This window comes from Numida meleagris, chromosome 3 (assembly GCF_002078875.1).
Source record: "Numida meleagris isolate 19003 breed g44 Domestic line chromosome 3, NumMel1.0, whole genome shotgun sequence".
Lineage (NCBI taxonomy): Eukaryota > Metazoa > Chordata > Aves > Galliformes > Numididae > Numida > Numida meleagris.
In genome coordinates, this window is record NC_034411.1 from 2,041,669 (window position 1) to 2,069,306 (window position 27,638).

General features: G+C 44.2%; 2 protein-coding genes and 1 long non-coding RNA gene across 7 annotated transcripts in view; 1 reads left to right on the forward strand and 2 right to left on the reverse strand.

Annotated features, from left to right (window-relative positions):
• Positions 1 to 12,558, reverse strand: LOC110396984. 2 transcript variants are annotated; one of them, XR_002437441.1, is made up of 3 exons: positions 5,875 to 12,558; positions 3,666 to 3,940; positions 1 to 3,514 (listed from the first exon to the last, which is right to left on the reverse strand). It is a non-coding gene; the product is annotated as an uncharacterized LOC110396984 (long non-coding RNA). The 2 variants fall into 2 exon arrangements; XR_002437440.1 differs by having other exon boundaries at positions 1 to 1,446; positions 3,417 to 3,940.
• Positions 1 to 19,760, forward strand: part of REL (REL proto-oncogene, NF-kB subunit) — a 32,479-nt gene extending 12,719 nt beyond the window's left edge. Inside the window, exons 5-10 of the mRNA XM_021392899.1 lie at positions 12,568 to 12,708; positions 16,579 to 16,683; positions 16,981 to 17,193; positions 17,560 to 17,628; positions 17,739 to 17,813; positions 18,469 to 19,760. Of these exons, the coding sequence (XP_021248574.1) occupies positions 12,568 to 12,708; positions 16,579 to 16,683; positions 16,981 to 17,193; positions 17,560 to 17,628; positions 17,739 to 17,813; positions 18,469 to 19,271 (1,406 nt within the window). The 3' untranslated portion in view covers positions 19,272 to 19,760. The remainder of the gene's footprint in view (positions 1 to 12,567; positions 12,709 to 16,578; positions 16,684 to 16,980; positions 17,194 to 17,559; positions 17,629 to 17,738; positions 17,814 to 18,468) is intronic.
• PUS10 (pseudouridylate synthase 10) overlaps positions 20,723 to 27,638 on the reverse strand; it is a 39,117-nt gene continuing 32,201 nt past the window's right edge. For 3 of the 4 annotated variants that reach the window (XM_021392897.1, XM_021392898.1, XM_021392894.1), the window contains 6 exons: positions 27,099 to 27,175; positions 26,942 to 26,997; positions 26,703 to 26,820; positions 25,362 to 25,504; positions 24,532 to 24,631; positions 20,723 to 23,456 (listed from right to left, as the gene is read on the reverse strand). In XM_021392897.1, coding sequence (XP_021248572.1) covers positions 23,418 to 23,456; positions 24,532 to 24,631; positions 25,362 to 25,504; positions 26,703 to 26,820; positions 26,942 to 26,997; positions 27,099 to 27,175 — 533 coding nt within the window. In that variant the 3' untranslated portion in view covers positions 20,723 to 23,417. Of the gene's footprint in view, positions 23,457 to 24,531; positions 24,632 to 25,311; positions 25,505 to 26,702; positions 26,821 to 26,941; positions 26,998 to 27,098; positions 27,176 to 27,638 lie in introns of all 4 variants that reach the window. The other variant, XM_021392895.1, reaches the window with a different exon arrangement.

Genomic DNA, 27,638 nt, shown 5'->3' on the forward strand with positions numbered 1-27,638 from the left:
AACTCATCTGATTGTTTGAAACAAAAGTTCCCTTTGCAAGATCGTTGCTGGTTGGCTGGTTTTGCTTTTTGTCTTGCCTTTGCTTTTGTGGTGGAGCTATATTTTCAGTTTTTCATTTTAGTTTTTCAGAGAAACAGTTTTCCCCTCCTGTGCCTCTGGTAGTCTTTCCTCACTGGGGTCACATGATGGATCTATTCAGAAAGTTGCTGTTTTTCTCCTCCCCCCACAGTAGCAGTGTAAGTTGGCTGCGTCTTTTTGGCCAGATAGCCTGGGCAAGGCCATCACGCAAATTTAAGAAGCCATGGGACAGCAACAAAAACTTTTCCTGGAAACGTCTACAAGTATTTCAGAAATCACATTCCGTAATTTTGGCAACTATGGGGAAAGGAAAGACTGAATTACTGCAAATCCACAACAAACAGACATAAATCTGACTTGCTACAGCCCCATCCCTTCTCTTGTCGTAACACCAATGTTCATGTGACCTCTCAGCCAGCTTCTTCAGGGAGCTGAGCCCACAGGTAAACTCCATGAAGCTGCTCCTCACTTAATTTTGCAGCGTGGGACTGATAGAGGCAATCAGGATGTCCACAGCAGTACTAATCTCAGTCAAGGCAGAGCCAAGTTGTGTTTCTGCAGAACCACACCTGTAAGGATCTACCCACGGGCTGTAGTTCTACATGAGAGCTGATCTGACCTAGCTGTGGGCTGCTCTCAGTAAGAGTCATCCTGCCCTTCCCTCCATCCCTGGTCACACACTCCTACCACTTCCCTTGCATCAGGCCTTGTGTTGCCATGGTGAACAAACTCAGCAAGTTGCTCCAGTGGAAAACCAGCCTGCAAAAAAAAAAAAAAAAAGTTTTCCTCAGATCAACTTGCTGAACTAATTAGTCTCACAGCCTCCATAGAGCCTCCATACCCTCTCATTGCTAAGTTCAATGCACAGATTCGTTGCTGAACACACAGCAAGTTGTAGGGCCAACTAGAGTGTGACCAGCAGTTTCAGCATACAGTCCCAACTTAAATGAGAAGCATAAATACCCATGAACTACTTACTACCTCTTCACAACTGTTTCACCATCTGACTGGCAAGCTTGTTGTTCTTGGTTGATATGGTAAGGTGGAGTCACCATCCTCGAAAAGCAGTGCTGTACAGTAAATGCTATGTCAATATTCCAGTTGCTTTTTTTGCTTTTTTTTTCTTCTTTTTCTTCCAGTAGCTGTCTGGGAAGGAATTACGTATAAGCATTTCCTATTTATTGCTGGTTTTGCTACTGGTCATTCTGTAGAGAAAGGGTTCTTTGACATCCGAATCCACTGCACGGAAGGATCGTGCTATGTAAAATAGGCTAGAGAATGAAATGATTTAATTTACACCTTTCAGTTTCTCCACGTTCTTGTCAAAATTCTTCAGCTGGTGGTATGTGTATTTTGTACTTCATGTAGCTACAAGAAAAATGACGTGTTTTATGTCAGTGATTGTATTAAGGAGTTTCAAAACTAAAACATGTGTTAGGAAAAAAACACATCCCAGACCCTTTGACTTCCTCATACTGAAGCCAATGCACACAGCAGTGCAATTGCTAAGTAAATAACCTATTGCAAACGTAGCACCATTATCACTTACTGACACATTGAACTTCTACAGATCAAGAAAGGTGAATTTTTAACACCTAAAAGCCCACAGTTTTTGACTATATTTAAATAAAAGTCATTCAGACTTGCTCTAAATTCTTACAGTTACTTCAAAGCTGTATTGCTTCAGCAGTGACTTTCTTATTAATAACCTACCATAACTACAGAACTAAGGAAAAAAAAAAAGGAATGTGTAGACTCTTCTGTGCTTCTCTGATTTCAAGCACAAATAGTACCTCTGAAAAGGAGGTGTTATTGTTGATGCTTATGTGTGGCAAAAACCTGGAGATTTTTCAGATGCTTCTTAATGCCCGCAGAAGTCATGCTAAATTAATGCAAGACCCTTGTTAGAGAGCTGAGAGCTAGATTTCTAGCAGGCTTCAAAATACATGCTTCGTTTTAATCCTGAATTTAAGGCAAAAAAAAAAAAAAAGGAAGCATGTTGATCTTAACTACAGAATGAGAAGTGTTTTAAATTATTGTCTTTATTTCAGGACAGCTGCCTGTAGTCAAGCTGCCTGTAGTCAGTCTGGTCCATCAAAACAGTTGCCCTAGTTCTAGTAATTCACGCACACAGCAGCTTGTTTTTAAATTACTTTAGTCCTTCAACACATAGTGTAAACTAAGTTCATTGTTTTACTTTACTTTGGGTCAGCCTACTCCATCTTGATTTCAGACAGCACAATAAAGAACTCCTTGTTCGGCCCTCTTAGCTTGCTTTCTTTTATTCAATAAATAAGAAATGAATTTACGTTTTTATCTCGATGCTGTAAATGAAAAGAACATGATAAAAGTCCTCTTACGTAGGTCTACTTCACCAAAGAAACTTTAGTGATCGCGTAGAGCTCTATTCTTAGCAGCGCTGAGTGCAAGTAAAATCATTAGAGAATAGATTGTCGCTGTGGTTGGCACGTAGCTCCAAATCCACTCTGCATTTTTGAGGTAATTACAGCCTGACAGCACCGGGTCATATTCTGGGCTCCCTTCAGCCAGTAGCCCAGCACCAGAAGAGACTGCAGCCCTGTCCAGGTAGTGGGAGCTCCTGGTGTGGGTGATGCCCAGGGCTGCCCCCTGCTCTTGCAGGCTGCGTGCTGCTAAGGGGCCACTGGCATTTTCCAGCCCGTGTAGCTGCCTCAGTGCATTTGGTAACGTGTCAGCATGGGGCAGAGCTGCCATGGGGTTAGCCTCTTGCAGCTGCAGGGCAGTCCCATGCTGAGCCAAGCCCTGAGAGGCACAGGACCAAGGTAAAACAGGATTAGTGACAGAAATAGTTTTACGTGCGCTTAGTTGATCAAAACAGGTTTTTGTTAGCAGCAGTCACCCTAATGTTTGCTGCTTGGTGAGACTGAAACTTGTATGTATAGGCTTTTCTTTCTTTTTTTTTTTTTTAAGGTCAAATGAGTATCACTACATTCTCCAAGGTGATTGTATCCATCCTATTTTGTGCATTTATTTATTTATCTTCAGAATGGTATCCAGCTCTTCCATTTAGGGAAGAGTCACGGAGTTAGGTGCATCCTTGAAGCAGCTTGCAAGCTAGTGCTGCTCATTTCTTGTATGAACATCAAGTTCTGGAGTTGAAAACTAGTCTTTGGGGTGTTTGTGGGCCGCTTGTTTTTGGTTTTGTTTTCTTCCCCATCTTCTTCTGAAACAGTCAAACAATCCCAGACCTCAGTACCCATTTGGGACAAAGGTTCAGCATTGACCTTCCTAACAGCCCAAATGTCTGCAGCTTACCAGTGTACATATTGCTTACTGTATAGGCTGAACACCTTACTTACTGTAAAGGCAGAAGTAATAGCAAAGTGTGAGGCTGTGTTCCAAACTTGCTTGTGTAAAGGCCTTTGTCTTCCAGGGAAGCCGAAGTTGCCACAGGTGCCTGCGGTGGCAAAGGGAGAGTGAACCTAATGCAAATTCTCAAGTGGTGTCATTCCTCTTCCGCACCATGCAGCACATGGTTATAACAGGCAACAGTAGGAACTTGCTCAGTAAAGGTGCATGTTTAAGATCACTTTCTCTGGCACGCTCACCTGTGCTGGTGAGGCAACTGATGTCAATCTCCAAACTCCTGGATGGGATGGTAGCGATTCGCTGTTTGCAGATGGTGCCTTGTGCCTAGCTGGATCTGGTGACATCGGAGTCATTCTGAAACATATCTGCAAGGCTGTTTGACTCTGAAATCCCCACTCTCAGCTGGCAGCGTTTGTCCCTTGTTAATGCTTTCAGCATCTTCTGTGCAAATTGTGTGCATTCACTATGATGCCAGCCACATGATGTCCCCTCAGGTTTCTACTCTTGACTTGGCCTTGTTTGGGAGAGAATTGTTGGTACAGAAACATCACTGGATTCGTTTGCAATCCATCTTGTTCGCAAAGCATCATCCCATACATTTTTGACCTCTAAAAAGCTAAGCTGTTACAGAAATCTCTCATCTCTTATCCCCGAACACACCAGGAAAACTGTATGCAGTGGCAGCCTGATGGGGGCTTCTTGGCATGAAGGTGCTGCAAATGGCACAGCTTCGAAGGAGCAGTTACTCCTCCAGTGGAGCTGGTCCATGTCTGCTTTCTAGGGTGTGTGTTTTCTTTTAGTAGTGGTTGAGTTGTGCTATATCCTTGTCTTCCCATGTCCTGTCTGATGTCCAGCCAACACAAATTAATAGAAGAGCCGGTCTTGAGTTAAGAGCTTTTGTGGGTGGGTGTGACACGAAGTGGAGACAACAATCGACTTAATAATAACCTAAGTTAATTATCAGTGAGGAAAATACCTAAATATGTGTTTTAAATTTAAGAGACAACTGTACTTGGTGCATTACTGCAGAGCACTAGCCTATTTCCAGGATGAAAATCCTAGACTTGGCTTAGCTTGAGCACAAATTCGGGGCAATCGATCGAGAGAGCTTGATGTTTGTGTAAAAAAACTTCTGCTTCTTTGTCATTGCTTTTGCTAATAACCATTTAATTAACTTTCAGGCTCTGCCGTGTACCCCAGAACTATTTCAGCTCCGCTTGCCTCCGCACTCTTTCCTTTCGCTGTTTCCCCTTTCCGCCTGCGAGCAGCTGACCCTGCGTTCACTTCGTACTCGTCACAGTCTCCATGACACCCCCTGCACGCCTCTGCCTCCGTGCCGTGCCTGCGCTCGTCCCCACGCTGTCGCACTCGCTTCCTGCCCACGCTCAGCTCCCCGCAGCTTCCCTTGCTGGCCCTTGCCTGCGGTGCTTGTGAGACCCCCTGCTCCGACGCCACCCACCCGTGTCGCCCGAGTTCCCAGGATCCCTCTCTCCGGTTCCCCCCGCTGCGTGCCGTGCCTTGTTGCACCACCCATCGCCTCTGTGAATTTCTGGGCCCGACGGCAGCTCCCAGCAAGGGGTTTGGGAGTTTGGAGTGGTTTGAAAAAGTGAAAAGCATCCGAGTCTTGTGTAAGGAATGTCTGAGGTGTGAAAATTGAAATGCGCCGTCCTTAAATTAAAACAAGTGCGTAAGTCTGTCCCCACCCCAACCAGATACTCAAGTTGAAAGTGCTGGTGAGTGAGAGAGGCCAGCTTCTTAAGAAGCACAGAGCAGATCCATTTAGGAGGGCTAGATGTCCCAGTCATCACATCACCTTAGCTCTTCCTTTGGAAAGCTCTTCTAACCCTCGTACGTGTATTTCTTGCTGTTTATGCTGAAGTTTGTATATTAGCCTAAAGGACAGCCTCTTTTCAAATTGTCTAAAAACGTTAAGGAAAATTACTAAGTAGAGACACAAAAAATGCTGACTTATTTTTTTCTATATTGTGAACAGAAGTTGCTAAAAGGTATGTCTTAAAAACGTACCAATCTGTTCCAATTTCATTCTCTCTTAGAGTGGACTTAAACAAAGAAAAAAACAAAAAAAAAACCCACCCAGATTCAAGGAAGTAGAGCTTGGGCAAAACTTTTGAAACTCAAATGTTTTCGTTTCTGTTTTTCCCTTTGACTTTTTTTTTTAATCAAGCCAGAGGACATTTGTTTTCTCTGTGCTTTCTTCCTCTATAAAACAGGGAGAATGCCCCTTTCTTACACTAAATCAGCCTGAAGGATGAATGGGGAAAATGTAACTGCAGTAGTATGGGAGTTTATTGACTATTGGTTACCATCTGAATTTTAGTCATTTGCACCCTCTCTGTTTATTTTTTAAATTGAGTAGTCCTTCTTGTGCACGTTCTCTTTATAATTACCTGCAAAAGTACTTCTCCTGCAGAGCTGGCTGAATCTTACCTCCTCATGCATCACAGAGGCATGCATTGACCAGAAGAAACATAGTGCTGCCACAGCCCTTCTGTCCCATTGTTCCCAGCTTCTCTCTTTTAGCAAGTTGCAGATGCTGCTGTGCCCCCAGACACGTTGCTGAACTGCTTGGCCTGTCACCCAGTGCTGTGTATCCAGTTGGTGAAGTCCAGGTGCAGAGAAGAGAGGATAATACTCACCTTTTGCCAGCCAGTGTGAAATAGTGCATCGGGACGGTCTTCTCTTTCTTTTGTACCAGTATGGCTGTGGTTCATGTGGCAAGTGTAGCATGAAACGAGCTGGCAAGGTTCTCCTTAGCTGTATGTAATTCAGCTTTGGGAGATGCATGTCAAATACCAAGGCAGCTTCGTGCGTGACGTTCCCTGCCTGCCGTGGCCCTTCTGAAGGTGGCTGCCACGCAGCCAGGTGAGCCAGAGCTGCAGCTGCAATGTGAGCACAGGCTGGGGAAAGTAAGTACAATCCGAAGCGTGCCTCCCAGTGCCGCTCGCACCCGGTTCCTCTGGCTGGCTGAGTCTAGCACAAATCAGTGAAAGAGGCAGTCCTTCCTCTTGCTATGTCTGCCTTCACCTTGTGCCAGGTCTAGCATTCATGGGAGCTGGCTGACTGAACGCAAACGTTTTCCTCTTTTGTCAGTTTAGTTTTGAGTCTCGCTAGTTCTTTGATCTGATTCACCACCTAAGAGTGAGTCCCAGCATAAGGTTAGTGCTGGAAATGGAGGCCGGGCAGAGCCACCCTGCTGCAGCAAAACCTTTGATGTTGGCTGGCTTAAACTGATGGGCACGTATCGGCGTAATGGAGTGTCTTTGTGCCCCCAGATCATTTGAGGAGCAGAACACATGAGGAGGCCACCTGTGTCATCACTGAAGTGAAACTGAGCTCCCTGCGTAACTCTACGTTAAAAAGCACTGCCTGTGTAAGAAAAAAAAAAAAGGCAGAATTACAGCTCATCGTGGTTATTAATGATGTTTGTTCCTAAGCAGTCTCTGTGCTGAAGTACTTTCGTGTGCAGGAGGTCATTCACCTTGGCTGAGATCTAGCGTTGCTCATGCTCCCCTGTGCCCCCACTGTGAGAAGTGAAGGTCACAAGATGTCCCTTGCAGGATGAGCTGCTGTTCTCAGCACAGCCCTCTCTGAATGTGTCAGACCATGTCATTTGCCCTGGAAGTTTCCGTGTAAGTTACATTTAGGTGCTGCAGTGCTTCCATCTCCTCCCACTGCAGAAGTTTCTGGCACCATTAGTCTAGAAGCTGGATGGAGGGCTGTATGTGAAGAACCTCCTGTTCAAGCAGTTATCACATTTCAGGTCAAAACCAAGCACGGCGTCATTTCTCTTCGGCGTTCAAAATAAACTTTCACTTTCTCTACAGCATCACCTCATGAGCGAACATCACAACCTTTAATTCTCTAGTAATTTCACCGGGTAAATGGTATCTTACTGATCTTTCTGGATGTTGAAGACTCTTAAAATAATGAGAAGCACTGGAGATCAGTAGATAGGAGGCCCGATGCTGTTGGCATCTTTAATTTTGTGCCAGAATTTGGAATTGTGGATTGGACCCTGAAATCTTCAGCGCTGTGCTACAGAAGCAAAAACAAGTTCTTCTCTTATTCAACAGAAACCCAGTGAGGCGTCTCGATTCCAGCAACAAAGATTTCTGAGAGCGGGGCAGCCCTAGCTCTGATATTGCATGAGCTGGGTTGGAGGGAGTTCATGATTTGTGCAGGGGTGCTTGTGTGCCCGCAGTGGGGCTGTATCCGTTTCTTTTTGTGATATTAGGTAAGAGAGTAAAGAATCATTTTAAAGGTAATTATTTTTTTAGGCTGGGGAATCATGTACGCAGATTTGTAAAGAAAGGATCTGCGAGTTATTGTAGCCTGTTGCTGCTTGGACAGCCAGCTCTGCCCAGGTTTGCCCGTGCCTCTAGGTACTATTTTATAAATCCAGTTGCCAGAATCTTGGTGAGTGGTGTTAGTTTTCTTTTATCATTGTGCTGCTTGTGGTTTTGTGGATTTTGTGCCAAGGCCCGTAATTACCTTAGACAGTTTCATTTCTTTTCAAATCTTCTTAATATTATTATTTTCATTTCAATGCGTTTGAGTTGTGAAGCAATAATTTTGAAAGTTTTCCTTCCCCTTGTAAAATAGCTGCATTTACAAGCATCGCTTCATTCACTTCTGTTTGCATGGATAACTACAGAAAATGAATTTTTGCCAGATTAAGGCTATTTTTTTATTAGGCAGGGCCATCACTGAAACAAGCCTAGATCGAAGGTTGGGCTTCAGCTCTTTTGTGGATTCTTACAAAGATAACAAGGCGTGGTACTACACAGCTAGAAGTCAGAAGAGGATGCTGAACTGCTGCCAAAAGCAGAGTACTTCTTCCTTTCGTCCACGTGCTGTGTCTGAGCCTTTTGTGCTGTACCTATTCTAAACGCGCTGCGTTGTGCAGCCGTTCTGCTTGACGTGAGTAGTGCCGCTGATTTCAGTAAGGCTACATGTGTGAAGCTTGCCTGGGATGGGGTGGCAGGTCTCCAATCCTTTCTGCCCCACAAACCTTTAGCAGCGTTTCTTCATGTTAATAAATCTAGGTTTGTCTGGTTTAATGCAGTCCGTTCTCCTTTGGCGTGGACGTTAATGAAAAACACTGAATGGCACGACCATCCTCTGTGTAGCCACGCTCCAGGCGTTAGTCAGTGTGCCTGTGTGCCTTGTTTTTGTTTGTTTTTAATATTCTCAAGATGTAAGCCAGCGTACGGTCAAGTCAGAGGTTACTCTCAAATGGACTTCAGAGGGAGCAGAATTAGACGTTCATTAAAAATAACAACATTTTATTTTTGTTTGGATCATTATCTTCTAGGTGTGAACAAAATACGTTTTGAAATTGATGAAAGCTATGTGCATCTTCATACAAGCGTGGAATTTAGCCTCTGTGTTTTTAAGCATGTCATCACAAGATGGAGTCACGGCTGTCTTGTTCTCCTTTTTTTTTTGCTCTGTTGTGTTCTTCTCATCCGAGCAAAAATAGCCCAAGAGGAATCAGTCTTGACTGAGCACTTCCTCTCTCAAATTGCAGGTTTTTATAATGTATGAAGTCATTTATAAGAATATGCAAATTAAGAGCCATGGTTTTTGCTGCAGCACAAGGAACTGCTTACAGCAGATCTGTTTACAGTCCTGCTTAATATTTTGATTGATGACCTGGACGAAAGAGTTGATTGCACGCTCAGTAAGTTTTCAGATTACATGCCTGTTGTCCTCTCAGCCAGGAAGGCCCTATGGAGGGATCTGGACAGGCTGGATCAGTGGGCTGAGGCCAACTGCATGAGCTTCAACAAGATCAAGTGCCAGGTCTTGCACTTTGGTCACAACAACCCCCTGCACCTGGCTTGTGTCAGCAGTAGTGCTGTGAGCAGGACTAGGGAGGTGACTGTCCCTCTGTACTCAGCACTGGTGAGGCTGCACCTGAAGTGTTCAGTGTTGAGCCCCTCATGACAAGAAAGACACTGAAGCCCTGGAGCACGTCTAGAGAAAGGGCAACAAAGCTGGTGAGGGGTCTGGAGCACAAGTGTGATGGGGAATGGCTGGGGGAGCTGGGGTTGTTCGATGTGGAGAAGAAGGGGCTTAGGGGAGACCTCATTGCTCTCTGCAACCTGAAAGGAGATTGCAGTGAGGTGGAGGGCAGCCTTTTCTCCTAGGTAACGAGTGATAAGATGAGAGGGAATGGCTTCAAGTTGCACCAGGGGAGGTTCAAGTTGGACCTTAGGAAACATTTCTTCTCAGAAGTGAATGATGAGGCATTGGTGGCAGGGAGGTGGTGCAGTCACCATCTCTGATGGCATTCAGAAACTTATAGATGACACATAGGTACGTGGTTTAGTGTTGTGGTGATTGACGGTTAGACTTGATCTTAGAGGTCTTCTCTTAACGATTCTATGATTCTAGATCTTGAAATTTCTGGGACACTGTACCTTTCCTGTATCGAGCAGTCAAACAGATTTGTTGGGGGCTTAATTTCATTTTTAAGAGGTTTGAAATTTGACTACAGCTTGGGCTCTGTGGCTCAACAGTGGCTAATAAAATTCACTAACATAAGCCATAAAGCCAGTGTGTCCCTGCGAGCTAATTGCTGACTGGCACAGTGCTGAAGCATGGATCAGTCATTTGAGCTTCTGGGAACAAAATAATACTAAACTTCTGATAATCCCTTGTGCAAGATGTAATCTAGAGAACACACTCCCCCCCCCAAATCAGACTGAATCAAGAGGCAGTTGGGGTGCAACCTGAGTTATGCTGAACAGCTGTCTGTTTCAGCAGTGTTGAGGTTCAGAGACCTCATCTGAACTACCTAACCTAGTAACTCATCCAAACATGAAGATATTCTTAAGTGTAGTTTTAACAGAAGTTTGCTGATAGTCACCATCAGGTCTGTTTTGTCCTTCTCCAACAACCAGAGCTGGTGAGCACCAGAAGGGAGAAACCACCAGCATCCTCGAGAGCAAATGCTGTGGAGTCAAATTATGAGAGCTTGAATATTAGTTGGAAGGGGGAAGATTAACAGAAGGGCAGGGGTGAACATCGCAGGTGCCTGACTCACAGGCTTTCTGGAATAAGCTGCTGGAATAAGCTCAGTGTTGTGCCCCCAGTGAGGCAGCACTGGTTCCCATGTTCCCCGTGATACTTTACTCCTGTCGTGGGATCCACAACCTCGTTCAGGGCTGGCGGATGAGCACCACTGCTGTCCTAGTTTGTCACCATTTACATGTAAAAGCATGTAACTTAAAAAACCGTAGCACTAGAGAAAACCTGCTTTCTACGGATCCTGTTTTATTAAGTTAGCAGGTCAGCTAACGAAGTACACGAAATTACAAAGCTTCACTCTGCATATCTGGTCATAGAGTCAAACAACCTGCAGAGCTCATGCTGACAGAACTGCCCTGGGTCCCAGCATTTCTGAGGCTACATACATAGCTGCTGCTTAGTTTTGAACTGACTGGTGTATTTGTCTTAAGGCTACTGATCGCTGGCTGGTAAAACAGAAAGGTGATTTGATTTCTTTTTGCAGTAGAGGCTGGGGGAAATGGAGATATTCAGAACACAAGAAAGACTAAAAATGCCAGTGGAAAGTCTGCTGAGCTCAGAGCATTGGTTGTTTCACACTATTGAAAGGTGAAAGGAAGAAATCACTTGAGTGGGCACTGTGGAATCCCACTCATGGCAGGGTGGAGACCAACCCAGTGATAAATGCTAAAGGTCAGAACATTGCAGTCTAATCACTCTAATGTGATCCACAGGCTTCTTATCGCAAACACGTTTACTTTTTATTCTTGTGAGAGGCCTTTGAAAGGGCAGGGGAGGGAGTGAACTTCAGAGGCTGAGATCTGCTGACCTGGTACACGTTCACTTGATGCAGCTATAAGGAGTCGGACTGTGTTGAACTGCTGCGTTGAGCAATTTTGGAAAAGAGAACTGCTTCAAGTGATTTTAATCACTAGTGCCTCTACTTAAATGAAATTAAATCAGATTCTCATTTTGCTATTGTTAAATGTTAATAGTTTAATGTCAGACCTTAAAGAAAAGCATTTCTGATAGTGTTGGTTCTGCCAGAGTTACCCATGAAGCTGGGAGTACGTGAAATGTTTGATGATGATACCCTAGGTCCTGTGTTTTGAAATTAAAATATGTGAACCCATGAACAAAACTGATACGCTGAGCTTGGGGTTATTTGTTACTGCGTTTTACACTGAGAGGAATATGTGAGGAAACAGATTCTTTCCAGCAAGGGTTTGCTTGTTGGTTTAGAGAAGTACATCATGAAGACACCACTAATCTCTGTACCCAGATTCAAAAGTGATACTGGTTTAGCTGGGAAAGTGTAGATAGTCTGTATTGTTTAAGCTTCATTCTTGTCGCAAGAACTGCCTTCTGATTATTTTCCATCTCAGTTTCTAGAGGAAAATAATGGTTACCATGGAACAGAAATCTCATCACTTGCTGAAAATTTTTAGCTAGATCCTAGGACTTCTTTGTGCTGAAGGATTTCTCTTTGCCAGGGGCGTTCCTTTTTTCAACGTCATTACGCACAAATAAGAGATGTGTCCAGAGAGTGACTTTAAAACTATAAATACATGAAACCGGTCTGGAAGGCAAGGAGAGGAAACTAGTAAGCAGGGAGGACCCAAGGAACAAGTTTACAACTAGGAGAAAGAGAGTGAAGGTGGAGGTATCTTGGCTGGTGTGTCTGTCTGCTCTGTGGTATGTGCTCATCTTCCTCTGCTGCAGCTGCTCAGGGGCAACTGAGCTGAGGCTCAGTGCGGCTCATCCGAACTCAACCATGGGATAATCTGCTCAAAGGACAAGCCTTTGTAGAAACATGAAGGTAGGGAGAAGCCTGACTTTGTAAAAGGGAAGTTTTTATTGTTTTGCTTCAGATTTAGCCTTGCTTGATCAAGGGAAGGTGTTAAAGTCTTTTTTGTAGTTTTTTTGGTATACAAGGAATTTATTCATGCATTTATTCATGCGTAGTATTAGAGAATGCCACGGACACACTGCCTTTGCTTTGGCAACGCCATTTCTTTTACCAGTGGAGACATCCCTAGATTGTTCAAGAATTACTGTTGGTTTTGGAGACTCATTCTCAGTCTTGTCTTTCCTTTTGCTATTTAGTGCCTGAAGAACAGCTGCACAACATCGATGAGTACGATCTCAACGTCGTCCGCCTCTGTTTCCAAGCTTTCCTCCCTGATGAACATGGCAACTACACATTAGCTCTTCCTCCTTTGATTTCCAACCCCATCTATGACAACAGTAAGTAACAACTCAGTCAAATGTGTTCCCCCCCTCACATTTCCCTCCCCCTCACTTTGAGATGAAAAACACCGGGACAGATTCTGAGGTTTTGAGCTCTTCGCTAGCCCTCTGGGGCACTTTGCTGGTTTGGGACTGTTTGATGAATGCTTAACACATGTGGCAAGATAGTTGGCATGCCCCTAAGATGATCCCAGAGTGAAGTGTTGGTATGCTGGAGTAGGATTGTCTGCTCCTGCTTTGGGCCAACTCACTGGTGCTTGCTTAGCCCTTGTTCACATACGCAGTAATAACTGCAGGGACCAGCCTGCTTCTGGCATGCCGGGCAGTTAACATGGTAATGAGATAGATGGCTGCCATATGACTGATACCTTGTCCAAGGACATCACCTAGTCTGTTTCTGCTGGTGAGAAGTCTTGTCTTCAACTTGTGAGGGCTCTCTGAATGACAATATTCAAGAGATACTTGAGAGGGCCGCTGTCTTAATGCTTTTATATAGCCCTTTTGTATCCTGTTCAGTTGCTGTTTTCAGTGTAGATGAAGGAAGAGGGGAACGTTTGGCTGCATTCCAGAAGGGTGCAGAAGTACAAGACACCTCTTCTTAATACCACGTTCCACACTCTGTGAAACCTGACTTCTGTATGGCTTTGGTTGAGGATTTTAGATTTCAGCGTTTGCTGAATTTCTTCTGGAGAAGAATAGCGGAGGAGCTTAGGATCAACAAAAATCCTTTTTTGCACTGATTTTTATTTCTGCAGTATTCCCGAGCCAGGTAATTAAGGTCAAGATCCATTATTTTAGCAGAAGCTACGGCTTAATCTGAGATCTGCATTTGATACTATTGATCTGCAGAATTTCGGTGATGCGCACGTAACCGTTAGGAAAATGTTTAATATGAACTCAGGCATTTTTTGTATTCCTAGGATTACCTAGAAGTTGAAATTGGCTGAGAGCACTTGTAGTAATAACTTGGGCTGAGAAAGAGCTGATACACGAGGTTTGCAGCTACGTCTCAGATGCCATTTAGAAATATGCCAAATCATGATTACTCGTCTGTGTTGATTGACGTCATTCTTTGCTAAGCTGCTGAAATGACAGATAGCTGCGTGGAGGGGAAGCTTGGGTTTTAATGTGGGTATATGTGGGCAGACTCTGATTCACTGGAGGTATCTAAAATCCTCCATGTAACATAGCAGCAGTGTAAATAAGATAAGTGCATAACTGCAGCCACGAATCATAAAAGTTATGCTGCTTTTGTCTGAAACAAGAGCAGAATGTCTTAAAAAAAAGAAAAGAAAAAAAAGAAAGCCTTTGTAAATCAGCTCTGTTGTAGAATACTGAGTAAAGTGAGCTTACCACTTTAGATAAATGATAAAAATGTGTAGTACAGCGGGCTTGGGAATCCTGTGTTATTATTTCAAGCTTTTGCAGCCCTATTTAGATCAGAAGCAATAATATATTTAGAGCTTCCCTGAAAATCCCATTCTGGTTTTAAATCCAGCCTCTTCTTCGTTTTCTAACACCAGTCTCCTTGTGCTTTGGGTAGCGGGCGTAAATAAGAATAATCTGAATGCAACGTGGAAGCAGTGATGTTAGCAGAGACTGGAAGCTTACAGAATCCAGTACGAGAGGCAGTTTCTGTTTTCTGTCGTTTTATAACGTTAACTGGTTTTGAACAAAAAATTTCCCGAGTGGTGTGTCTCACCACCCCCAGAACTCTTGGGAAGAGTCATAGAAAGCAGCTCACTGTTTCTGAGAAGTTGGGAAGAACGCGTTGTCCTGCTGCTGTCGAAAGCGGCAACGGTTCTTCCTTGATAAGCTCGTCCTTCCACGGACTCGTCGCCGAGGACACGCGGTCTGAGGGGTGAGGAACAGGAACTGAGCAGAGCTGAAGAGAGGGGGAGGTGGGGATGTGAGGTTGGGGGTGGTTGCGGCGTGGCGAAGTGGCCCCACGGCCTGCTTCCCTCTGCGGCTCCCACCCAGCTCGCTGCTCCTGCCCAGCACTCCGGCTGATGGCAGCGGGGTGTCTGCTGGTCTTTCCTTTTTCCTTCCTTTTAGACTCCTTGACAGTAGTAAACAGAAAAAAAAAAAACAAAACAGCAAACCACAGGTTAGAACACCTTCCCTAAAACCTGTTAAAAAACGTAGAGTGCCCTGATAGCATACAGAAGTGAAACCAAGGTAAAATTAAGCTTCTCCTTGCAATTCTTAATTTACTCTTCCTTTGAAAAATGAACAACTACGGTGCCAGTCATATGATCCTGTACTGCTTCTGGTATGGTTTTCTTTCCCCTCCCTTCAAAGTTTCTGATTCACACACCGAGTGAAGCCTCATGAAGTCAGCGAGGCTGTAGCACCCGCTTCTATGGATGACGATGGTGATAATAGTCCAGGTAGTAACTGTGTGCCTGGGGTCTGGCTACCAGCAGCTCTGCTCTGAACGTAGCCCGTGTGGTGCTGCAGGTTACCAACACAGGGCCCTGTAAGCTCAGGCAAGGATTGACTTAAACTGGCCGTCCAAAGTGCATTCTCCATTTCTTAAGTGTGATACTTTGAGTTCTGAGTTTCCTCTGTGTGCATGGAGCAGGGAGCTGGACAGGGCCTACCTTGCAGCATCACATGGAGGGTATTTAAGTACATCTGGAGCTTTGATGGGGGCCTTGGAACAAAACCAGAGAAGATCACGGGACAGTGTTGTGTTGGGATTAGAGAGCAGGGAAGAATGCAGCAATTTAGGAGTGTGGTCACATGTGGTGGCAGAGAAATGGACGTCAGTTACTTTGTATGTTCAGTGGATTGGGGTTCTTAAAATGGGTATGTGCTCATACACTTGAAAGCATCAACACAGCACGTACCCACAGGAGGTGAACTTGAAGGTCTAGAGGGTTCTTCCGCTCTGGCCTTTTTGTTTGGTTTTTGATTTTCTAACACTTATGAATCACTAGATTGTGACATTAGTGCCCTTTTAAATAAATTGTGACACCACCCACGAAGTGGCGAGGGACCTGCTCTTCCTTGCTTTAGCTCTCTGTCCGCATTCACCCTGCAGAAAAGCTGCTGTTGTTGAACTGAGCCAGACACAGCAGTTGTGCTGGGTGTACTGGGAAGGCTCGGGCGTAGCCACCAAGGCTGTTCAGACACAGTGTGCAGGCTTTGGTTGTGTTGCATTTATTGCGATGTGCAGTGCCATCAGAGGCTGTGCAGAGGGCAGCTCTCCGGCCAGAACTGTGCTGTGAATGCTGCCTGCAGTCAGCCACAGTCTGGAGCTGAATTTTCAGCATTTTTGAGTGAAATCTGCTGCCCTGTGAGTGAAGGCCTGAATGTTAGATGGGGCAAGAGAGGAGAGGTTTGATAGCCGGATAAACCTATGAATAAAACTACAACCAGATACTTGAGGGTAATTTTCTTGACTTGCTAGCCCAGCATTTTCCAGAGAAGTGTGACTGCAACGTGTAACCAGTCACTCAGAAAACTGCTGTGAATTCTACAGCTTGAAGAAGGGCAGCAGCGCTGAGCACAGTTCTGTGACGTGGGGGAATATCTTGAGACTATTCTAGAACACTTAGGGAGTGTCACATCCCTCCCATAAGAGGAAAGTGGTTCTTTACAGGGAATGAGTGGCACAGCTGTGCTGGAATCTCTGAGATAAGTGACTGAGAGCAGTGAGAGTCATACTGCTTTGCTGACACGGGATCTGCGTGGAACATCAAGCCCTGCTGGAGTGATGTTTTTGGGGTGGATTTTGGGGTGTGCCACACTCCTCTGGCTGCTGAGTTCCCTTTGTGTACACGTTAACTCCCAGCACCTCCCCTTCAACGGAGGCAAAGTTACAGCGATTATTTATCATCAAACTTGCCTGTTTGTTTCCAGGAGCTCCCAACACAGCAGAACTGAGGATTTGCCGCGTGAATAAGAACTGTGGAAGCGTAAAGGGAGGAGACGAAATTTTTCTCCTGTGCGACAAAGTTCAGAAAGGTAACCTTGGCTAGGACTTCTTCCTCTTACTCCAAATGGCTAACACTACCACTTTCTAGCTGGGGAACTGAAACCCTGCCCTGTACTCCATGAAAGCGGTCTGCTTTTAGCTGAGCAGAATCAGTTTCAGGTTCGAGAGCTCTAAACACCTCTGAAAAACTCTCCGTGCCTTGAAGTCAAGCCATTTAATTTGCCTCTGAGTTCTGACTCCTTTCTTTGCTCCCCTCCCCACCTTTTCTGCTGCAAGTTCTCAGTTTTCTCCAGCTTAACAAGCATCTTCTGTTTCTGATGAACTAGATGACATAGAAGTCAGATTTGTCTTGGACAACTGGGAGGCGAAAGGCTCCTTCTCCCAAGCTGACGTTCATCGCCAAGTCGCAATCGTGTTCAGAACGCCGCCGTTCCTCAGAGACATCACGGAACCCATCACGGTGAAGATGCAGCTACGAAGACCTTCGGACCAGGAAGTCAGCGAGCCAATGGATTTCAGATACCTACCAGATGAAAAGGGTATGGCTCCCACTGGCTGGGTTTCTTAAAGGTTATTTTCAATGCGGAATTCTTGTTGATAATGAGCAGTAACTTATTAAGTAAGAAAAAAAAAAATCTGTACAATTATTACAATGTAGATTTTGGTGTTTTTTCTAAAACTAACAACAGCCAATCTGCTCTCTCTTCCAACGCAAATGTCAAGAGTTATGGTTAATAACACTACTTTGGCTTTTTAGAGTGTAGCCATATCTAAAATATTTTTCTTTAAATACATTTTTACTACAATAGGGAGCCACTAGACAAGGTTTAGAAACTTCTTTTTACAAATTATTTCAAGAGAATTTTAATTGACACTGTTTTTCCTCCCCACTCCTTTCATTGTAGATCCATATGGTAACAAAGCAAAAAGGCAAAGATCAACGCTGGCTTGGCAAAAGCTCATACAGGACTGTGGTAAGGAAAATACTCGTCCTCTTTTTGTCTGAGTGAACTTGACAGTTACAAGGAATCATTTTATTTAAGAGCAAACATTCAAAGTAGATTCGTGCTTTCTTCTGTCCCAGGATCAGCTGTGACAGAGAGGCCAAAAACTGCTCCTATCTCCACTGTCAACCCTGAAGGAAAGCTGATTAAGAAAGGTAAATTTCTGCTCGTGTGTCACAATCCAGCAGCAGCTGGAAGCAGACAGCGTCTGGCTGCCGGGGGGAGAGGCTGGCGCTTCCAGGAGGGGGCACCGAAGTTCCCAAGGCAGCAGCAGTACCAGGCTCTCACTCCTCCTCAGCTGGAACTTTCCCCAAGAGAGCACTATAGTCCCTTCAACATAAAGCTTAAATGTAAATGAAATCAAAATGATATTGAAAGCCTCTTTAAGGATTACTTGCTTTAGTTTCTACTTACATGTAGCTTTAGTTAAGTACTGATTTTTCTCTAGGTTCAGACACTTTCCTTCAAATGTAAGGCTCAGTTCTGGGCCTCCCCATCTCTTTGCTTAGAACTTGTAATATTTTCTCAAGGTTTTCTTCCTGTAAGATGATAGTACTTTTGGCTATACGAAGTAAGCCCTCCATTCTTTATTTAAATGTAGGCTGTCCCCATGGAGGGGAATGAGGCAGGTCGCTTTCTTGTTGCTGTCCAGAAATACGTTGTACCTGGACAGCATTTAAGCAAGTGCTGGTCCCCAGGTAATCACATTAAGCTAGCACTGGTTTTGCTTCTTTTTTTCCATTTGTAACTTAAAAAAAAAACAACATAAAAAATGGTGTAAGAGTGCAGTAATACCTTTCCTTTTCACAGAACCAAATATATTTTCACCTCCACTGATGCTGCCTGGGCTAGGAACGCTGGGCAGCTCCAGTCAGATGTACCCTGCATCCAGCCAGATGACCTCCCAGCCTGCACAGCTTGGCCCTGGGAAGCAGGACACGCTCCCTTCCTGCTGGCAGCAGCTGTACAGCTCCTCTTCAACCAGCAGCCTGCTCGGCGTGCACCCCCACAACAGCTTCACAGCAGAGATGCCTCAGCCCAATGCTCAGGGCAGCAGCTCTCTCCCAGCTTTCCACGACAACCCACTGAACTGGCCTGACGAGAAGGATTCCGGTTTCTACAGGAATTTCGGCAGCACGAACGGGATGGGAGCACCGATGGCGTCAGCTGCAGACATGCAGAGCGCTTCCAGTAACAGCATCGTGCACGCCGCTCATCCGGGCAGTGCCGCCACAGCCAGCATCGTGAACATGGAGACCAATGACATGAACTGCGCCGGTCTCAACTTCGAAAAGTATACTCAGGTGTTAAATGTAAGCAACCACAGGCAGCAGCTCCACCACCAGCTGCCTGCAGCGTGTCCGCCCCTGACAGGCGCTGGCAGTGCTTCCTTCAGTTCACAACCAAATTCGGCCGATCCAGCCATTTACGGCAGCTTTCTAGAACAGGAAGTTTTAAGCGATTCGAGACTATCAGCCAACCCTCTCCAGAACCATCAGAACAGCCTTACCCTTCCAGATAACCAGTTCTATGACGCCGATGGTGTCCACGCCGATGAGCTCTATCAGTCTTTCCAGTTAGATACAAACATACTACAAAGCTATAACCATTGAGCCAGCTCTAGGCTGAGGTAGGCACATAGTTACTCCTTGGAAAAGCTCTAACTCACCCTTCTGCTGGATTCCCTGCTTTTTCTTTCAGAATGCTACTATGCAAATCTCGTGGTATAACTTATAGTTCTGTATATATCCATCAGCCCAAAGACTGGTGCCCATGGAGTAGCATTTGGGGTGCTGTACCTTCACAGCTGCTCTCAAACATTTTTATAGTGTCGGAAAAGGGAATTACGGATACTTAAAGCATGGGGGACAAAAGCTGGTATCTTCAGAAGGGTCAAATCTCCAATAATTCACAGGGTTAATATTGTCTGGAAATAAAACGTTTTGCTATGGAAATTAAATTAACATTTCGAAAGGACAAACTAGAAAAAAAACTGCACGTGGGCACTCTAGTTCAGACTCACCTACCATTAATTCAACTTGCTTGAACGGTTCAGGTTTCTCATACCCTCTTTCACATAAAATATTTTTCTCCTGAAACAACATCACGCATTGATTTTTTTTTTTTTTCGTATTTCACCGCATTCCATTTGCTTTCAAGGCAAATTTACTCTAAAGAAATTTAATGACTATGTCATTGTTAGATATGTTTTAAAGACCGGAAGGTTTGAGTTTTTAAATAGTCCAGCTCTGTTGTAAATGCATCACTGCACAAAAGAACGAGCAGAAAGGAAGGACTTCTCTGCACTTCATCCCAAGTGCACTATTTTAAATGATAAAAACCCTGTTGCTTTAGGAATGGAGCATGCTGTTATTTCTCTGGAATTTGGTTTTTTTTTTTTTTGTGTGTGTGTGTGTGTGTGTGTGTGTGTAGCCATGATGCACATTTTATTTGGAATTGCAGGAATGTATTGAGCCAAAGCACCTAGCTGTCCCTTCCCCAGATGGCCAGGCAGTTTCCTGCTATGCAAGTGACTGCTGACCGGCTCAGCTGCAGCTCCCCAACCCCCCCCCACCCCCCTGCAGGAGGTGCAATGCAGCCCACTCCCGATGCGCTCTATCGACAACACGAGGCTGTTCCAATCACTGCTAATTAAAGACAGCCTTCAGTCCACGGTATTGAGAACGAGAATTTCCTCTCTTCTGCTGGCTTCCCGGTCTCCGCTCTGAGGCCTGAGGTGTCTGGCTAGGTAAGGCACTCGAGTCCGTGTTAGGGCTTTGCTATTTTACTACTAACGTACGAAGCAACTCAGCAAGGAATATATCAGTGTATTTATTTAAACAGCTGGTTATCGAGGCAGATACGGCTTAAGAACCTGATTTTTACTGTTTAGCTATCTACAAGTGCACCAGGGAAAGAAGCAAGGAGTAGCATGCTTGGATAGAAAACTGCTTCCCAGGATCCCGGGTGCCCAGCTCCAGGCTGCAGCAGATTTCCTCACTTCTGCAGCACACCTTCCCAGGAGCGTGAAAGAGATACAAAGAATTCCATGCGTCCTTTATTCTTTTTTTTTTTTTTTTTTTTTGAAGTTCTCAGTGAGTACATTAAATGTAAACGTTTTCTTTATAGGAGGCTCTTTATAGCACGGTTTATTTTTACGGTATAATTAAATATTTTCAAAATTCTGTTGTTTGTAAACAAGTTGGTTTGCTAATTAAAAAAAAAACTGGTCACACTGAGTCCTGAGCTTCTTCAGCTTTCTCAGCCTCGCGACGCCGTAAGACATGGCAGAGAAGCCAGAGCAGGTGCTGGGCTTTGGGGTGCTCATCCTGGGTCTTCCTGGAATATTTTGTTCTGTTTGCAGCTGCTGGCCACAGTGTAGTGAGGAGTCCTTGGCAGTCAGCAGCTCTTTGTGGCACAGGAGCTTGACTGTGATGGGCAGAGGGGACAGCGGCACTCAACTCATGCTCAGCCAAGGGCATGCATGCTACAGGCACAGCTTCATGCAGCGGGGGGATGCTCAGGGTGAGCAGCTGTTTGGAGAGAGACAACAGCTTCATCCAAGTCCTTCTGCCATGAAGAAGGGTGATGTTAAGGAACACTGTTTGGCTCTTAGATTTCAGCATTTGCACAAAACCTGCTAGAAAACATCGACCTGTTTCACATCCACCACCGGAACAAAATTAAATCTTGCTCTTACTGCTCTCGCCAAACGTCCTATTGGAGTATTCACAAGCAGCTATTTTACATTTAAAACGAGATGAAGTCCCTCTGAGCACCATTTCCCCTCTGGGACAGCTCTCCTAATGTCTGTTGTGTCCACAGTCCAGCCTTGCTTACATTTGTTTCCTGTTTATGGAACTTGTCAATCATTTATGTCAAGAGATCACACAGAGAGTAGCCCGAAGTTCTCTTGTTTTCTGAATAGTTTCTGAAGCTTTCCATCATTCACAACGCTTCCCTTCCGGGCACAGATTAATATATGAGACAATTACTCCTAGAATCAGTTCTCCTAGCAGCCCTATAACTAAAAGTGAGAGAATCTTGCTGTCTGAATCAGGGCCCCTACAATTTTTGCACGTGAAAAATGGGAGCTTCTGAACAACTACTGTGCTTCCTTCACGTGGACTAGGAAAACAAACAAGGAAAGTTCTGACAGCCCGCAACACAGTATATACAATTTAGGCTCATGTTTCAAGACGAGTTTTACATGTGCAATAATGTGTTTTGAGCCTTCAACTGAAGTTACCACCTAGCTGTTCTACTACAAGGTCCTGGCCCCACCGATTTCAGGGTAACATCTCCATAATCTTTCACTACCTCCGCTTTTTTTTCTCTGGAAAAGAATTACCCTTTATTTCTGAAATGTTCGTTAATGAAGAGCCCTTAGATTCCAAACCTTAATTTCCTGAGAATAGTGCAACATTATTCTGTACAGAAACAGAAGCATTCTCTTAATGAATGAAGCAGAAAAGTGGCTTTTCCGGAAGATGCAAGTGGAAGAATTTTGCTACTGAGCAGGCCCAGGGCCAGCCCTGCAGCCCAGCTGCTGCTGCATCCATGCAGTGAGACCGATGCTGCAGCAGGCAAGGGAAGCAGACCCTGAGCAGGACAAGGATGGTTCCCTATCCCCCAGTCCCTGACACTCAGGGTAGCAGTTCCAGCTCTGCTGCTGCTCCTCAGCAGCCAGCCTGCAGCGCATTCCAAAGCATGGAGTGCTTGGACCTCCTGCAGAGCCAGCTCTGCTGTCTGTGACACATACAAATCCCCCACCAAAGCAAAGAGCAGGCCTTCCCTATTCCAGGCATGTTCCCAGGCAGCGTTCAACTAATCCAGGCATCCAAGGCCAGGTTCTACAGAAAATCTATGATGCTACAACTAGTCCACGAACCGAAGCTTTTTCTCTCCGTCTTGGTCTCTTAATACCAACATTCTTCAGAACATTTTGTATTTGTTCGCTCTTCTTTTGGGTTCTTGGTATCCCTGTTTTTCTCTAGAATTCCACCATGCACTATTGCCAGCAATCTGCAGCCTTACAGCGACTCAGGGAAATCCAATGCAAGGGGAGGCCTGTAATTCAGCCAAGAGCTGCTGAGGCTGCAAGCACCTCCCGTGGAGTTTCTACAAAACATCACTGGTGTTTTTAAAGGAGAGAAACCTGGTTTTAAATGTAACGTTTTCATCTGAAAACTCCTTTTCCCTTTCAAAAGTACTCTGGGAAGCAAATCTGCCCATCCCTGAAACCAACACTGATCACAAAGCAGCTGGCACAGAGCAGAATCCCACCTCCTTCCAGGCACGGTCCTGCATGAACAGTGCTCAGTGTCAGAGCTGCATTCCAGGTGATTCAGTGCTACCTGCATCCAGACAAGAAAGCTGCAGCATTAACATAAAAAAACAATAAAAAACAATAAATCAGGCTTGAGGGAGGGTGATTTTTAATTCAACATTCCAAACAGCACTGCATTAAGCACTTAGCACACCGTTTGTTCTTCTTCACAGATTTTTCAAAGACGACTTGTTATCAATACACTAGCTTACCAAAATCACTGTAAGCACAGGAGAACATTTTCTAAAAGCTGGATGCTAAATGAACACTACCTGTGCGAAGCTGACTCAAAGGAGCAGTATCCTTTGGAGAATCAACATGATCCAAACGTTCAATAAGAATACTTTGCAACCAGGTTGCAATACTGTACGGTGCTCACTGAACTGCTGCCGATGGAGGAGCTGTTGCGCCGACATCCCAACTTGTGAAGCTAGTTATCCAGGGCTGGAGGCCAGTCAATGTCAACGGACTAGAAGAGCAGGCAAAGAAGGTAAAGATCAGCAGATTTGGCAAGTCTCTTCCTATTCAGAAAATACCATCTCTGTGCTTGTCAGCTATAGGTTAATATGGGAAAGCAACAGTAAATAGACTGTGACAAGATGGACAGTAAATAGATGTGACAAGAAGGAGAAAGTGGCAGGAAACAGCCACCTTCTTCACTTTCTCCTTCTTCAGTGAGTGTCGTGTCTGGAGAGCATTCTCTGGGAGCGAGGTTTTCTTTACAAAGCAGAATTGCAACTACTTGTGCTACAGCAGCCCAGCATCTGTTGCTGTTGGGCTGCATTTGCAGAGTGTGCAAAGCTGCTACTGAGAAATGCGAGCCACGTGAGAGCAATGCTGATCAGCCCAGGCCAAGTTAGATGTTCCTGTTTTCGGAGGTAACTGAAGTGCCCTCTGCAAGCACTCTTCGTGTATTATCCTACCAAAGATACACAAAAATCTGCAAGTCTGTTCTGCAGAAAGCAATACGTAGACAGCTTTCTAGAAATACAGGAAAACAAGCACGTTGATAACTGGCTACCCAAAGTGAAAACTTATGTTTTAAATAGACCTTGCCAAACCACTAGGTTCGATGTCAAATTCAAATCTCTACATACATTCTTTTAATCAAAAGAAATGTTGTAGTTACAAGTTAGTATCTACCCTATCTGCCTCCAGTAAGTGAACAGTTATATTTAGTTTGAATCAGTGCTGAAAGAGGAAGTCAAGTCTTTCCTTTTTTTCATCCAACTCCTTTTTCAAAAGAAATGATGTAAACATAATATGAAAAGAAGAGGCTCTGTTCCAATGGATACTAATAATAAGTGTCATCAATTCAAGGTACATCCTCCCATCCTTCCCCTGAACTAACTCAGCAGAGGAAATCCCACCCGACAAAAGCACGTGGCAGCACGCTACAAACCACTATCTTTGCATACATGTCAAATTTTCTATTAACTGTGGTAAGAAATGTTGATTTAGTTAGACTAAATCCACTGAAAGCATCTCACAAATGCAACTGCGTTACTAATTTCCAGGAAAGCTGAAAATAACGAACAACTCACTTCTACATCCAGCTCCAGAATGTCAGTGGTTCTGTTCAGCAGGGAGCCAATATTTGGCTTTGTTCTTCCGAAGTCTCCGTGCACAAATTCTTTAATATAGCTAAAAATAGTGGTTAAGGAAAGGTCTATTTCACCACAAAGAACTCAAAAAAAGAAAAAAAGAAGAAAAGAAAGAAGAGAAAGAGAAGGGGAAGGGGAGGGGGGGAGAGGGGAGGGGAGGAAAAGTATGGTGGAAAACACTCAAAGCAAACAAATAGCGTCTTTTTCTACTCCTAAGCCAATTTACAGCAAGTATCGTGCTAAGACATTCCCTAACACCCTGCTAAGCCCATCCCCATCTTTAAAAGACTAATAATTCTCGGCTTTTGACTCCACTGACAAAAACTGTATTATCAATCTCTATTTCAAGTCTTATTCCAAAGTGAGCGGCATCTATGACTGAACTTCTGAGTCTAATCAATCCACAGTACGCACGATGGTGCATTAAATACTGTGGAAAAGTTGCTTTCTAGAGTCAAAATTTTTCAATTCAATTAAAAGGGGCTTAGGTGTACCTTTAACCAGTGCATTTATACAGGTATCACATACATCAGAACTATCAGAGTGGTCATAAAAAAAACAACAAGAAACCCACACAAACCAGTGACATTATTGAATGAAAGCCTGCATGTGAAATTCTGAGACATAAAAGCAAACCTCAGCAGTATGAGCCTGCTGAAGAGCAGAGATTTAGAAACACTGCAAAGATAAAAGCAGGGAACTTCCCGCTGCTTAAATTACCCCAGTCCACAATCACCATGAATGCGTTGTGTAACTGCAGCTGAGGATACGTTCCCGCTTGTGTTTTCAGACGCAGGCGGAAGTGATGCTCATCTATGTACTCAGACTTCATGGTGTGAATGATTCGACATCTTAAAGCCAGGGGCCTTCTGTGCAGAACCCGGAGAGGTGTATTCTGGTCCAGTTTTAATTCCTATCACAAGAGGCAAGAAAATAACTGAGGAAGGAAACGTGCGACGTACTGCACAGGTTGAGGTAAGGGCACACGGAGCATCAGCCAATCACATCTCTTCTTACACTGTGTTAAGGGAGTTGAGAAAGCTCCTCGAGGAAGGACTAATTTTTTTTTTTATGTTTACCAAAGGAAAAAAGAGCAGCCACCTCAGAGGCTGTATGAGAAGGCCTCATACGAACACCATGTAACGGAATCACAAATACAGAAGAATAACCTTGAAATCTCCGTGGTCATCTGTTGGAATAACTCCAGGATTTAAAGCCACACTGAGAGCCTGGGGCAATCTAAAATAAAATAAAAATCCCCCACACAAAACGCTTTGTCTGAAGTGCAGCTTTAGAAACAACAGTGAGGGTAAAAAGAAAGAAACTGGAACAAGATCTCATAACAGAGTTTTAAAAAGCTTATTCCCTACACTCACCCCCTTCCCCAGATAAGATGCAGCAGTTTGAAAAGCAACCTTTCAGGGAGCGGGTAGGCATGCTTAAAAAAATCAACCAACCACCACCACCAACAGTTCACACCAGTTGTTATCCTGAACTGTAGTGTTTTAAGTCCTCAACTGAGAGTAATTTTATGGCCAAGATCCATAGGCAACAGTGCAACGCTACAAAAACTGACGACACCCCTCCAGCAGCATTTCCACTCCGACCAACATTTGGAGGAAGTTCTTGTTAGCAAAGCAGGCCCGTTACACGGAGCACTTGGTTAGGCCTCTTTGTGCTACTTTCCATAGACCTTACAAACTCCTAACTGCTGCAGCTGTGAAAGAATGGCTTTAGAACACGCAGAACAAAAGACCATCTCCATTCCTCTCATTTAAACAACACATAATCTGAGAGAAAGAAAGGAGTGCTAGATTTCCCCCTCTTCCATTCACTGTTTTTTGCTATTGGGTCGACTGGAAGGGCAACACTGTACGGTAATTTGTCTTGGCTAACAGACAAACAACTAGAGTGCTGACATGGCAATGATGAAATAAGGAAGAGTGAGAAGGGGGAAGTGAAAAAAAGTACGAAAGTCCGTATAGCAAAAATAATCTTGATCAAAAACAAGCAACAGAGAAAGAAATATGTCCATGAGCACATGTATATAAACTCTCCTCTAAGACAGCAGGAAAGGTACTATATAAATTAGCAAAAAGAGCTACAGATACCTTGATGTTATCTAGAAATGCAATATGTTCTTTCTGTATAGTTTTGTCTGTCCATATTAAGGCACTATAGGTCTTTGTTTTTTCCTCTTCACCTTCCTTCATACGACCAATTGCCTCTCTAGACAAAAGAAATGAATTACATAGCATAGAGATAATCTTATAATGATGTGAGCAAGAATGCTCGCAAAACTCCCAAAGCATCACTCTGAAATCCCTTGCCAGTGATGATAAATACTGACCTGGTGACAAGCTGTAAATCTCGGACCTGTATTTTGTCTGAAGAGTTATTAATTGTCTGTGACATTAAAAAAAAAAAAAAAAGAATCAGTTAGCAAAACTGCTCAGTTAGAGAAGAAATACATACTGTATGAATTCCACGAGGTGCAAATGATTTACCTGCTGAAGTCCCTTCATTTCCTCAGCAGTAAAATGTATTCTATGAGGATTCACAAGCTCAATTGCAAAAGGCCTTCCTGGAAACGCACACAACCACAAAACATAAAAACACATGGTTCAAAATTCATGTTTGAATTTATGCAGTAAGGTTGGAAGGTGTGAAGATGGTCTGTTGTTATGCAAGCAGGGATAGGAACTTCTGGGTCTAGGGATGTAGCATCAGATGGAAGGAAAGAAACAAGGGACTTTTTTGGCTATTAAACCGCAGTATCAGCAATAAGTGCAAATTACAACTTCCCAGAAGGCATCTTGTACAAGTCTGTGCTAATTAAAAAATAAACTAAGAAAAAAAAGTTAATTAGCTTATTTTCTGTCACCTACAGCAATGCCCAGGTGCAAGATGATGTTAAATCCCACTCCCTCAGCTAAACATCTGTTGCAAGAGCTGCACCTTCTACGCTCAGGGCCAGGAATGATCCCCACTCTAAGCAATGCCAAGAACTGCACTACAAATCAGTCAGCAACTGGAACACATCATTG